This window comes from Eulemur rufifrons, chromosome 2 (assembly GCF_041146395.1).
Source record: "Eulemur rufifrons isolate Redbay chromosome 2, OSU_ERuf_1, whole genome shotgun sequence".
NCBI lineage: Eukaryota > Metazoa > Chordata > Mammalia > Primates > Lemuridae > Eulemur > Eulemur rufifrons.
In genome coordinates, this window is record NC_090984.1 from 118,584,552 (window position 1) to 118,599,237 (window position 14,686).

The 14,686-nt window shown below is 43.6% G+C and overlaps 1 protein-coding gene across 4 annotated transcripts in view; it reads left to right on the forward strand.

Annotated features, from left to right (window-relative positions):
* Positions 1-14,686, forward strand: part of AK7 (adenylate kinase 7) — a 64,668-nt gene that overhangs the window by 23,597 nt on the left and 26,385 nt on the right. For 3 of the 4 annotated variants that reach the window (XM_069465278.1, XM_069465279.1, XM_069465281.1), the window contains exons 6-10: positions 6,655-6,735; positions 9,391-9,479; positions 12,599-12,689; positions 13,868-13,945; positions 14,450-14,599. In XM_069465278.1, coding sequence (XP_069321379.1) covers positions 6,655-6,735; positions 9,391-9,479; positions 12,599-12,689; positions 13,868-13,945; positions 14,450-14,599 — 489 coding nt within the window. The remainder of the gene's footprint in view (positions 1-6,654; positions 6,736-9,390; positions 9,480-12,598; positions 12,690-13,867; positions 13,946-14,449; positions 14,600-14,686) is intronic. The other variant, XM_069465280.1, reaches the window with a different exon arrangement.

Sequence of the window (14,686 nt, forward strand, 5' to 3'; positions counted from 1 at the left end):
AAGAAAAAGAAATTTAGGGGGTATGCATGCAGTGTTATCACATGGGTATATTGCATTATAGTAAAGTCTGGGCTTTTAGTGTAACCATCACCTGAATAATGTATGTTGTACAGATTAAATAATTTCTCATCTCTCATACCCCCCTCAACCCTCTGAACCCTTCTGAGTCTCCGATGTTTATTTTTCCACACTCCATGTCCATGTGTACACATTGTTTACCTCCCACTTTACAAGAGACAACATGAAGGCCGGGCGCGGTGGCTCACACCTGTAATCCTAGCACTCTGGAAGGCCGAGGCGGGTGGATCGATTGAACTCAGGAGTTCGAGACCAGCCGAAGCAAGAGCAAGACCCCGTCTCTACTAAAAATAGAAAGAAATTAGCTGGACAACTAAAATATATATAAAAACTTAGTCAGGCATGGTGGCGCATGCCTGTAGTCCCAGCTACTTGGGAGGCTGAGGCAGAAGGATTGCTTGAGCCCAGGAGTTTGAGGTTGCTGTGAGCTAGGCTGACGCCATGGCACTCTAGCCTGGGCAACAGAGTGAGACTCTGTCTCAAAAAAAGAAAAAAGAAAAAAGAATTCTTGCTCAAGCTGGATTCTGCAAGGGCCAGGAGGGAAGCCCAAGGACTGGCCTAGTCGAGCAGAGAGCTCCGAGGAGCCTGAGTCTCTGAAAGGAGAGAGTATTTGTCAGGTCCGGTGCTTTGCTACATAGTACATGACCAGTTGTTTTTTGAGGTTTTTTTTTTTAAAAATATATGGACTTTAAAAACCTGTATATTTCAAATTCTTGGTGCAGAGTTCTGTGCGTGTCTACTTAGGTCAAGTTACTTGATGGTCTTTTGCAAACCCTACTCATTCAGGGTCTCCTTAATCCATCAGTTACTGAGAGGTGTATACAGTACTAAAAATCTCCCACTGTTAAGTGAATTTATCCATTTCGCCTTTAAATTGTGTTAAATTTTTGGCCTACACATTTTGAGGCATACTCTGGTAACCATTCTACATATTAGACATTGTAGGAATGAAATTTAAAAAGTATTCTTTTTCTCGATAACTGCCACTAAGACAATATTACTAGCCAAGTCCACAGCTTTTCAGATCATTCTCGGGTATTAATGAAGCATTTTCAATTCTTAAAAAAGCTCAGACCAGTTTAACACTAAAGCGTCACTCTATCATTTAATTTTAAACTTCTCTCCTCCCAGCTGTGCCTGACTCCGCTCAGACTCATGCAGCAGGAAGGGCGGCCATGGCATGGCCAATTCTTTCTCCTCCTTGCCTACCTGGCTCAGCTGCCTGCCTGTTCCTTTTTATTATTATCTCATTCTTTTCCTTGCTTTCCATTTTGTCATTTTTCAACATTTTAAACAAATACTTCATAATCTCTGCTAATTTATTTTCTGAAGGCAATTCGAGTCCAATTTTACTTATGGTGGATTATTGCCACATATTTTGTAATTTTGGTTTATGAGTTCATCCTTAGCAGGTTTTTTTAATTACAAAAAAATTTATTTCTTTTAATCAACATAATTATATTTTCTTGTGATTTATACAACTCCAATTAAAAAATATCTTGTAATCTTACATGGATTTTTTTTTTTTTTTTTTTTAGAGACAGTGCCTCACTCTGTTGCCCAGGCTGGAGTGCAGTGGCATGATCATAGCTCACTATAACCTCAACTCCTGGGCTCAAGCCTCCTGAATAGCTGGGACTACAGGCACACATCACCATGCCAGGCTAATTTTTAAATTTTTTGTAGAGACAGGGATCTCTCCATGTTGCCCAGGCTGGTCTTAAACTCCTGGCCTCTAGTGATCCTCCTGCTGAGGCCTCCCAAAGTGCTGGGATTACAGGTGTGAGCCACTGCATCTGGCTCTTACATGGATTTTTAAAAATAGTATGTCTTTGAATTAACGTCCATCTCTTTATAGCTCATTATCTTGCCTAAAAAAAACTCATTTAAATGAGTTCTTAGACTTTGCACCAGCCCACTTTTTTTCTATCTTTCAAAAGCACTGCTACAGAAGTCTGAAGTATTTTGATAAATTGGGGCCCTTCAGGATCCATGGAGGTCAGCATGAAATGGGAATTCACACCGGGAACACACCTTCCACTTGGAGACCTGGCACAGCAGACACTACTGCGCTCTCACATTCTTCTGTTTCCGTGAAGTAGCCACACTTGTCCCAGCTGGTGCCCCTCTGCTGGGGTTTTACGGGGCAGGGAAGGTCCCTCCAGGGGGCTTTGTATTTGCCTCCCTAACATGCCCCAGGTTTCTCCCTGCCCAAGACTGGTTGTTATGTTAAATTCTTGGCTCTGGAATCCCTGGATGAAGTGGGCTTTCTTTTCTCCTTCCAGAGCCTTGGCTGAGTTTGAGAGGTCTCCTTGTTCCCCTCTGCCACCAGGGGCCTTTTTTTCGAGCTCACCCTTTCATGGTAGACAAACCCTTCTTTATTGTGGTCCAACGCCCCTTCTTTATGGTGGTTCAAACTCCCAACCTGACAAGGTCAAAAGCTCTTCCTCCTCTGTTTATGTGGACTTTAAACCGCACGCTCACGGAGACCAGCAACCTCCAGGCCTGCCACACTCTATCGGCTTTCTCACTTCCTGCCCTTGCTTTGAGTATTCTCTTTATTTTTGACCCTTGGGGATATCCCTTATTTTCATGAGAATTCTGCCATACGTGAAAGGGAGGTAGTGACATTTTATTTAGCATTTGTAAGTATTTGTGGTAGGAGAAATTGTAGATTTTTTAATCCACCATATTGTCTGAAACAGAAGAGGGAGACTCTTCGTTTTCCTGAGTATCAGTGTTATTAGTTATCTTTAGTCACTGGCAGCTTTAGAAAGTAACTCAATTTTCTCATATCTTTGGATAAATATAATATTCATGATCTCAGTCATTTGCCAGGTGAAGTTATCAAAAGCCGATTAAGAATTAATACCAAAAATTATGAGACTTTACAATTAGTTGTTCATGTAGAATAATTTCTGATGCCCTCACAGGTTTCACACTGTCTGGGTTCCACAAGACCCAACTCATGGAAGATGTCCGTGTCTGTCGATTATGAATTATGACACATTGGAATTGCAATTTTATGTTTATGTTTTGTTTGTACACCTTCTATAACCAATCAGTGAGTTGTACACTTTTGAGGTTTTTTTCTCTAGCAAGTACAGGATAGCCAATGAAAAATCTAGTACAGATATTTGTAACCCTAATTAGACTAAAATGTTCAATATGGGCCGGATGTGGTGGCTCACGCCTATAATCCTAGCACTCTGGGAGGCCGAGGCAGAAAGATCGCTCGAGGTCAGGAGTTCAAGGCCAGCCTGAATAAGAGTGAGACCCTGTCTCTACTAAAAATAGAAAGAAATTAGCTGGATAACTACAAATATATAGAAAAAATTAGCCAGGCATGGTGGCGCGTGCCTGTGGTCCCAGCTACTCGGGAGGCTGAGGCAGAAGGATTGCTTGAGCCCAGGAGTTTGAGGTTGCTGTGAGCTAGGCTGATGCCATGGCACTCTAGCCCAGGCAACAGAGCAAGACTCTGTCTCTAAAAAAAACAAAAAGTTCAATATGTGTGTCTCCAATTTTGCATTCTTTGATGACTTTACCACGCAAAAGAAGAATAAGTTTCTTCCCTGTAACTTGGTGTTTATGGCTCAATAAGATCCCCAGATGTAGGATATGGTTTCACCAAAATCCACACAAGCCAACCAGACTTTGGCCTCCTTCTTGAACCTGGTCTAGGTTGATGTCAATATGTTATTCTTAATTGCCCACGTAAATCACAGGAAGTTAACTGCTCAGGTATTTGCTTGGGGCATAGTTCTTCATGCTGTCTCACTCTTATTCTTCTGTTCCACTTATTTAAAGAATCCCTGGTCTCCCAGGGTGAGAACATTCAGTAGACTTCCTTCAAGCTCTTGGTACAAGCAAAACAATTGTATGTACCCATTTAAGTAAAATGGGAAGTGTCTGAACCCTAATTGTAGCCAGTTTAGTTCCCAGTGCATTTGTCTAAATTTCATTCTCAAGCCAGAGTGATCCATAAGGGAAATGATTCAAAGCATCCTAAAACAAAGCCACTTGCAATGAACCATTTTCAACCGGAACCAATTTCCTCCTGAACTATTTTATTGGGGAAGGTGAGTGAAGACAGAACATTTCTTAACTTTATCACCCATCCCCTCACCCACATTTAAAATCTTTGGCCTCTGATTTATTTCTCTTATTTTGTAGCCCCCTTCCCCACCTCCCAATTTCTCAGCTACACTCTCCCTTCCCCTACCTACACCTCAGCAGTTACCTAATTTCTTCTGGGAAAGCCACTGCATGCCCATCTGGTTGGGGTTTGGGAGGATCTGCAGGATTACCTTAAGCTCATAGGCTTTGAAAATCCTTCTGGGAATCTTCTGTTGTCACTTTACCTAGTACAGTTCAGAAAAGCCAATGAACTGGGTCACCTGGCTCTTGCCTAGCTTATCCACTGATCAAGATGTGGAAGAATGTGGATCAATTGCAATGATATAATTTCTCCTCGAAACCTCATTCAGTGACCCCAGTTCTCCCACACTGGCATTTCCTGTCTCTACTTGGGCTCCATCCTCAATTCATCATTCCCTCTTTCATTTTACCAACATCTAACCTTCCCAAATCTACTAATGGTGTGAGGGAGGGGTCTTTATTTAATAATCCCAGTGTTGGCACCAACTGCAGTGTTTTAATCTGGTGATGGACTAACAAGAAGAGGCCAGTCTCTCTCTCTCTCACACACACACACTCTCACAAATCACTCTGTCTCAGGTATGATTAAATTCCTGATTTAATTAACCAAAGATTTAAAAATCTGATCTGAATTAGGGCAGCCTACAGTAGTGTGTGAGTCAAATGCTTAGTGGAACTTAAAGAAACCTTCTTATACTTGGACCTTACATCAGTAATCCACAAAAATTTGCATCAACCATTACACAAGGTCTCTGGGTTTTTTACTTAGAGATCATCCAGACCACATCGTTCCTAGATCATGAGTAGGGGGACCATTACAGGAAGAAGAATCAGTGCCCAGGTATCCCTGACTATTGTCTCTGCCTTAAGCTTTTCAACATGTCAGAAAGCTCATTTCCCCCACAGCATATCTGCTAGTATCATAAGGACTTTAAAAAATGGTTAAATATTGAAGCAAATTCTTTTAGTGCCTAAATTACTTCTCCCGGGTGAAGTGGACACTCCATGTCAATTAAAATTCTTTTGTTAAGGCCCATTACCAAACTCCTTGGTTTGATGTATGTCTGCCTCCCCTACTAGATAATTAAAGATCCTCGGACGGATGATTGCATTTCGGACAGGAGTCTCCATCCTCCTGTTTGCTGGCAAGTTAATAAACTCCTCTTTCCTTCTCCTCAAACCACTTGTCATCATTCTTCTGATGTAGCCTCCAGGCTAAGTGCTGAGCTTTCAGTAAGAGATTTGGCATCCCTGGGTGGGCCAACAGCTTCCCAGTAGAACGGCTCCCTGTGACTGCTAAGAGGCAGGGAGCAGTTCGGGGTCAAGCCATGGGCAGGAGCATCACCTTTTTGGGTAAGAAAGAGAGGGATTCTCCCAGCAGCTGCTGGGGCCCATTTAGCTCTGGGAAAGTCCTGTCTCTTTCTCTGCAAATGGCCGCAGCTCCGACCATCCTGAATTTCCTTGAGAGGAAGGAAACAGATTTGGGAAGTGTCCGGACACCATGGCCATTTGTTTGCTTGGTAAGTTCCCCAGGATGCATCCCAAGACCCCTGATTTTACCCATTTGGGAGGTTTTCACACCTTCCTGTTGGCTATATACGTTAGTTTAGAGGCACACCATTTGGGGGAGTGAAATGAGGTTGAGTGGAACTAGGGAACCTGGTTTAGATTTGGAGCTTATTTGTGGTTCCCAGGGAATGGGAGTGGGAGGGAGCTAGACCACCATTTGGGGAGGGTTTTGAAGCTTCTAGCCCTATGGCAGGGCAGTAGTTTGGAGCCCTATGGCAGGGCATTTGGGGGTGGTGTCTGTCCCCTTTGGATTCTCATTTGTTTGATAGGCCTGGCTGACATTTTGTGTTGGGAATTCCCTATACTGTCTGTGTTTGTTTGTTTTTAAAATTTTGTTGCAACGTGAGAAAGTTCCGTCTAAAATTTCCTTGGGAAGCATTTTGGCTGAATGGTCAACTTAGAGCTAAGAACCTATGTGAAAAGAGAATGTTGTTATTGTAATCCAATGTACATGCTGGAGTGTGAGGAAAAGCGGCTGTTAAATGAAACCTTAAATTATACTGAAAAAAAATTAACGATCCTCGTGGAAGGACCTATTTTTATGTCTCCCTTTCCCCTCAGTGCTCAGCATAGAGCTTCCAGGTATTCAGTTTTCACAAATAACAACTTCTGCTTCAAGTTAATTAACAGTCTCCATTAAGTTTTATTAGTGGTCAGAGGCATTCCTAAATAGTGTGGGGGGTATTGTTTCCCCCTTTAAGGAATACTATTTCTATCCTAAACAATAACCTTAGTAACCTGAAAGAGTTCCTGAAACTCCTAAAGTGCTCATTTTAACTACTAAAATAATCTAGTGCGTTATGATTAACAATATTACATTCAGACTTTTTTCTGTATTTTATATTCTAGGCAAAAAAATTCGCAACTTATGTAGTTGCTGCTGGGATTCAGTATGGAGCAGAAGGAGGCATCTTGCACAATTTTTTTAAGGTATGACTTTTCAATGACTGGATTTTTTTAAAAGTGTTTTACAGTAGGGATATACCATTTGAAGGTGTTTTTGATTGCTTTGGGATGTGGCTAGTTCAGTATAACAGCAGAAAATGAAAGAAGGTAGGGATGTTGACCATGACCACCCACATTTCTTTCCCATTATTGGCAATTTGCATTCACGACACTCAGCATAATAAAGAAAAAGATGGATCTCCTTTCATTCGTGAAACAGATGTTGATCACGTGCCAGAAAACTGTAGGTACTAGGGATTCAATCAAATAATAAAGCCCTTGCGCTTGTGGAGCTTGTGTTCTCATGGGGGTGGAGAAAGATACACGTATAATAAACAAATAAGCCAGTAAATACTGAGTATTTCAGGTGCTGAACATACTATGGAAAACCATAAAGCGGAGAAAGGCAGCGAGTGCCAGACTAGGGTTGGAGGGCAGGGTTTGTTCCTTACACACGAAGGCTGACAAAGGTCTTTCTCATGATGTGACATTTGAGCAGAAAGTGACAGGCAGTGAAGGAGTTGGCTAATCTGCTCTCTGGGGAGAGAACATTCCAGGCAGGGGACTGTAAATGCAGTGAACTGAGGCAGAAATGTGCCGGCTAAGCAGGAACAAGAAGAGCAATGCGCCTGAAGGACGGGGGAGACGCTGGCAAGGAGGTCCACGAGGGAGGGGAGGGTCAGCACGAGCCTGGCCCTCGTAGCCCCCCGGGAGAGCCTTGGCTCTATTTCTGAGCGAGCTGGGAAACTCTTAGACTGTCTGAGCACAGAAGCAACGTAATGTGTCTTAAGTTTAAAAGGACAACTCTTTTCTTCTGCCGTGTTGAAGTCACACTACACAGGACAAGGGCAGGAGCAGGAAGCAGGGAGACTAGTCAGGAGGGTAGCGCCTAAGACATGGGTAGAAGTGGGGAAATGCTGAAAATTGTTCAGATTTTGGATATATTTTGAAGGGAGAGTCAATGGGATTGTTCAAAGCGTGGCTGTAAGAGTGACAGAAAGAAAGTAAAAGGTAACTTCAAGGATTTTGGTCTAAGCAGCTGCAAGCATGGCATTGCCACGTACTGAGATGAGGAAGACCGTGAAGGAGCCGGTCAAGGTGGTGTGTGATGGGCAGTTCAGGGCATGTCACGTGGGAGATGACTGATGTCCCAGTGTAGATGCTGGGTGGCAGGCTGTTGGACACAGAGCTTGGAAATCACGGGGAGGTCAGGACTAGAGAGAAAATGTTGGCAGCTGTCAGCATACGGCTGGTATTTGAATCCATGGGGCTGGATGACATCGCCGGGTAAATGAATATGGAGAAAGAAGAGGTCTGAGCACCGAGTCTTGCGACGCTCCAATATTGGAGGTTACAGGGAGATGAGACAGAATCAGGAAAGGAGGTTCAGAAGGGTGCCCAGGAGGTAAAAGGGTAAACAACAGGGGGGCTGGGCGTGGTGGCTCACGCCTGTAATCCTAGCACTCTGGGAGGCTGAGGTGGGAGGATCACTTGAGCTCAGGAGTTCGAGACCAGCCTGAGCGAGAGCGAGACCCCGTGTCTATGAAAAATAGAAAATTAGCCGGGCATGGTGGCACATGCTGTAGTCCCAGCTACTCAGGAGGCTGAGACAGGAGGATCACTTGAGCCCAGGAGCTGGAGGTTGCTGTGAGCTAGGCTGATGCCATGGCACACTAGCCCGGGCAACAGAGGGAGACTCTGTCTCAAAAAAATAAAAAAATAAAATAATCTAATATGTGACACTTAAACAGTACTCAATGTGTCTGTTTGGTTACCAAAATACTTAATGAGAAGAAAAGACAAGGATCTGGACTCTGAAGATTGAGGCCCCAGTGCAAGTTTGGGGCCTCCCTACAAGAGTAAGCTCTTGGCAGACACTTTATCCACCAAACACTTCATTTATGAACTGATGGTCATTATTCCCCCACCCTCACCCCCACCAGTTAACTTGATTCTCTTTTTGTGAGAATTAAAAATATCATGCATATGAAAACATTTTTTCTCTATGTAGCTAACAGGTAGATGACTACTACAGACAACTGAGGAGATTATAGATTTCTCAAAAAGCATTTCAGTCCCAAGGTTACACTTTATTTCTCTTGGTAGAATTTGATCCTAAATCTCATCAGGACTGATTCACAAAACATCTCCTGTTACGGCAGGTGTTACAGTGAGTGGTCCCGAGGACAAACCGAGCGGCACACGGAGAGTCGGAGAATCAAGGTTTATTTGCCGGCGGGCTCAGAGGGGTCTCGGCCACCAAATTCTGAGCCCCGTCTACCTAATTTTTCCCATTTTTATTAAGTTGGGGTGATCCAAGCGGAGGGAGTCTTAGGTGACTAATGCCGGCCAGGTAATAAGTTTAGTGTCTGCACCAGGCAATAGGATTAGTGCTATGCTAATGTGCCAGATGTTAGGTTAGTGATATGCTAATGTGGGTCCTCCGTGAGGGGTGGGGGTCTCAGGCGGCTGCTGTGCCAAGTAATAGATGGGAGTTTTCCTTATCACTCCTAGAGGGAATTACTTGAGCAGGTAGATACATCTTTTGGATACCTCTGACTGAAGACTTGTGTGTGAGCTATTAATATAATAGCCATATACATAACTAGGGGGGGATGCTTTTGTTTTTCTTTCTTTTAGATGGCTTGGTTGGGTGAGATTCCTGCATTACCAGTTTTTGGAGATGGAACAAATGTAATTCCAGCAATTCATGTTCTTGATCTAGCAGGGTAAGCTTTCTCCCAAAGATATGACCTGCTTAGAATTGATTAATGTGCTTGTGAGCTAGCACTTATTGAGCACTTACTAAGTGCTCAGACCCTTACATGTGTTATCATGTTTATGCTTCACAGCAACCCTACGTGGGAGGTACTATCATCTCCATTTTGCATCTCATAAAACAGTGCCTACCATCTAAAAGCTCCACGCTTCTGATGACAAGTCCATGTTCATCTCTTAGAAACTTTATCAGCAGAATAGCAATGCCCTCCAATTTTAAAAAAGAAAGAATTTGCTAAGTACATTCTGGGGACATAGTTTTTATTCCTTTGTCCCACATAAGTGTGCTAAGTCCAGCCCAAAAACTTAAACTCCAGAAATCAGAAGGCAAACTCTAAACCTGAAGCTTTTTTTTTTTTTTTGACAATTGTAGCTAAAGTTGACACATAGTTTTTATGTACACAGAGCATCTAAACCCTGTGTCCAGACGGGTCCACAGACTTTTCTCCTCCTTCGAAGACCCTGACTTAAACACTACGTCAACCAGCTGGTTCACTGTGTCTGTGGTTCCTCAGTGTTGCCGAACTGGACTGGGGTCCGCCCACCCAGTGCAGGAAAGCCAGGCACTGACGACGTGAGAGAAAGAGACGTTTACTGCGTGGCGTTGAGAGAGGCGAACAAGCAGTGAATACTTAAGACCTGGACTCCCTGATGGCTCCCAAGAAGGGTTTTTAAAAGCAGAGGCACATTTCAGGAAAGCAGAAGTTGCAGGCCGAACTAAACCACCCCATGGAGGTTATACATTGGTTTTGCCCGTGGGTGTGACTCTCTCCAGGCCCCCAGGAAGATATTTAGAACAGTCATAGTTCAGCCCTCCCTTCCTCCTTATCTGAGGTCCATGTGATAGTAGTTTTCTGGTGAGGGATTCTGAAAAACAACTCAAAAACATACATTGTTATCTTTTAGTTAGGGAACCAAAACACCTTGTGACCCTGGCTTGCTTGAGAGACTCTGGTTACTGTCCTCTTGCTTATCAGATGGTTCATTTACTTTGCAAGGCTAGCTACGTGCCTGGAATTTCCCTTGATGGGACTCAAGATTTTCCTTTATCTGGTGGGGGGAAGGGGGGCAGCAGGCCCCTAAGAGAGGTCCCTGTTCCATCTCATCTCCACATTTCAGATTCCAGGGACTTCATTCTATCGCTCCTGTGGCTGACACCCCAGAAGGGAGCAGTTTCTGCGCTTCCCTGGGGCTCCGGTTCCCAGATTCCCACCTTTCCCCTCACCCACTGGCCTCTGGTAAATCGGTCTTGATCTCACATGAATATACAGGTCTACTGGGAAATGAAGGAAGCTTGAACTTCAGAGCCACACACCTGTGGGTGTCCCTTCCAAGGCCCGGAACCTAATTTTTATTATTTTAAAAATTGTATAATTCTCCTCTAAATTGTATAAGCTTCAGATCCTGCAAAACCTAGATCTGCTCAAGCATAACATTAACCCTGGGCCTGGAGGGGTCGAAATGTGCCCTTGTTTTTTGCAGAGATTTTACATTATTACATTTACAGGTTTCAAAGATATAAAAATGTCTTTTGCATTATTAGAACGACGTACTTAGCCTTAGTCCTTAACATCTTACTTCCAAACAGATAAATTAGAGGGTGAAATCACTCCCATTACAGAAGGACTCAGGGCCTGTTAAGCAAAAATTACAGGAGGCCGTTGGTTTGGACGAAGCTCCCGTACGAGGCTCCAACAGACAAGACTAAACATCAAAGTGGAGTCACCCATGCTACAGTTCTAGTCACCAAATTGAAACTTAGTTGTCATCTGACCGTTTGAGAACTCAGGAACGATGGCCAATTGCCCAAACAGGCCAGTTTCCATCCTCAACAGGCAGGATAATGAAGGTCCCTGTGTTTTAATCCTCACAACAAAAAGTAAACCGAAGTAACCTGATGTTAACCAGCCAGTTATCTTTCTGCCGTTCTCCCTGTCCCTGCCTTACAAGGAAAGCAACTTTGCAATGATCAATTTGCTTTTTGTTCTCGTTTTTACTTTCTTCAGCCCTTTCTGTCTATAAAACCAATCCCCTCTGCTCAACTCATTGGAACACTTATTCTATTTTATGGAAAGAAGTGTTGCCATTCTAGAATCACAAATAAAGCCAATTGAGATCTTTAAATTTGTTGTAATTTTGTCTTTCGACAGACCCCTTTAAGTAGCCTTTCTTCCTTGAGGTCAAATACGATATGCACAGCTAAAGCGTTCTAAGAAATTAATATACATGTGAGATGGACATTTAGAAGTTGGCATTTGATTTATCTTTGTTTTACTGAAAAGAGAGCTGAAATGGAGGTAGAATTGATAAGGTCACCATGGTAGACTTCTATTCATTATTGTTTCTCTCCAAAATTCTTTAATTTGTGTTTCCTATCCCTGTTCTGCCTCTCACCAGCTATGTGAATTTGGGAAAGTTACTTAACCTCGTGGTGTCTGATTTTCTCATTTGCAAGAGGGGTATAGTAACAATATCTACACGATCCGGTTATTGTGAGAATTCAGTGAGGTAAAACCTGTGCAGCCCTTAGCACGGTGCTGGCACGGAGGTGAGCACTCGGAAGTGTTAGCAATTCACAATAGGAAATCTTGGGCTCAGTCACAGTGTTGCCAAGTGACTTCCTTAAAAGAACCACAGCTTGTCTGAAACCGTGTCTTCCCTTTGCAAAACACCTACCCCAGAGCATCGTTCTGAGACTCAAAGAGCCACGGGGTGGGCAGGGTTTCCTTCTGCAGTCCTCTTGGGATCAGGTGGTCTTGTTGCGAGGAAGTGCAGGTCGCTAGAAAGAGGCCAGGATCTGGAGCCAGGTGCGTCTGACTTCAAATGCTGGCTCTCTGACTTTCCCACTAGCTCTTCAGCCAGAGAAATGTCACTTACCTTTTGCATATCTTCCTCGTCTGTGGAATGTAGAAAATAATCCCAACCCTGACCTTGCTGGAAGTTACGCGAGATAACTTATTAAAGCACCAAGCACTGTGCCTGTCCCATGGGGTGGTGTTCAGGGAATTCTAGTTTACTACATCTCTTTTGCTTTTTCCCTCTGGTGAGCATTTTATCTGTTGGTCTGCAGAGTGATCCAAAACGTGATAGACCACACGCCGAAGGTTCGCTACCTGGTTGCTGTGGACGAGTCTGTTCAGACCCTGGAAGACATAGTCAAGGTACAGTGGTTTCCTCCCAGGCTTCGATGACATAGTTTTACCCCCTGACGTGGAGTTATGGAATCAGTTGTGCTAACAACACTGGGACTCCTAAAACATGAATAGAATATCCTTAAAGTCCAAACGTGATATCTGCCTTTGCAGTATATGCTTTGAGAAATTACTACCAAAATAGACTTTCTCTTTGAAATGCACAGAGAGAAAGAAGAAAGACCACCACCATAGGGCTCAGATTGAGAAGGTGGGGATCATTGTACCTCGGACACATATCGGTGACACACCAAATGCTAACATGTGTCAATGGACACTCACCCTGAAGTACTGACATGGTCAAGTTCACCAGACCTGTTGGCCACTTCCAGGAGCTCTGGATCTGCGAGGCCTACCTCTTCCCATCTAGGCTGCTGTGACTGGAGCCACCACCGTGTGGCCCAGCTAGCCAGCTAGGGCAGCCTTCTCCTGCCCTTCCCCCGGGCACTCCCTACTCGTCATTAAGGTTCAGCTCAGATACCTTCTCTGCGCCCTCCCCGCCTCCTTCCTACCTTCTGCACGGACAGGTGCCTGTCTTCTGTACTCCCAGTGTGTCTCAGTCTGTCTGAACTGCTGTAACAAAATACCACAAACTGAGTAGCTTAAAAACAACAGACATTTATTGCTATTGCTCATAGTTCTGGAGGCTGGAAAGTCCAAGATCAAGGCAGATTCAGTATCTGGTGAGGACCTTCTCACTGTGTCCTCACATGGCGGAGGGGGCAAAGGAGCTCTCTGAGGTCTCTTTTATAAGGGCACTAATCCCATTCACGAGTGTTCCACCCTTATGACCCAATCGCTTCCCAAAGGCCCCACCTCCTAATACCATCACCTTGAGGGTGAGGATCTCAACATATCAATCTGGGGGTGGGGGGATACAAACGTTCAGACCATAGCACAGAACCCCCTTTGCTGAGCTGCAGACATTCCACATGGTAATCATCCATGTGGGCTTCTGTCTCCCTTTTCAAACTGGGAGCTCCTGGAGGACAAAGCCTGGGCCACACTCATCTCCGTCTCCACTACCTGACGCTAATGGTGGGATTTTTTTTTTCTTTTGTATTTAGTTATGTTCACATTCATTTGAAATGTATATAAAATAAAACCTTACAGGTAAACCAAATGATGTTTCTATTTTCCCCTAACAGTGCATCAGTAAAAGTACCGGCCCTGGGAAAATCCACAAATTACCCAGAGAAAATGCTGCCCTAACCAAGGAGTTAACAGTCAGTATACAAGAGGTTTTTGTTGTTGATGTTGTTTAACTGTTTCCCTAAATAATATTGATTCCTGAGGGGTTTGGACTCAGAAAGCCTGGCTTCAGCTCCTACTGTACCACCAGATCTGCCCTAAGACAACCTACCCTGCTCTGCAGTTTTCTTTTCTGAAAAACTCTCAGAGGTCATGGTCAGAAAATGTACTTGAAAGCTGTTTGATATGTAATATACCATGCAAACATTGGGGGTTGTTTTCTGTGGCCTCTTTCTGAAGACCAAATTGTAGTATCACAATGAGTGCTCTGTAAATGCCTAATGCTGGATTGACTTTCTCCCTTCCCATCCAAGTACTAACCAGGCCCGACCCTGCTTAGCTTCCGAGATCAGATGGATTGACTTTCATGTTTAGTGAATGTGTGTCATTTTCCTTTAATAGTACTAGTGATTTTGGTCTGGTACAACTGTCAGAGTGAAACAAAACAGACAAATCTCTAACTTTCCTCTATCTTTTAGCAAGATTGTCTTGACCATTTACTGGTCAACTTAAGAATGGAAGCGCTCTTTGTGAAGGAGAATTTTAATATTCGATGGAATGCCCAAACAGGGTTTGTGGAAAATATCAACAATATCCTCAAAGAGTACAAGCAAAGCAGAGGATTATTGGTAACTATAACCATTTCCTGTTTAAACTTCTGATTTAAGCAACGTAAATAAAAACTTTAGTGTAATTATGCCAATGAAAAATTTTCT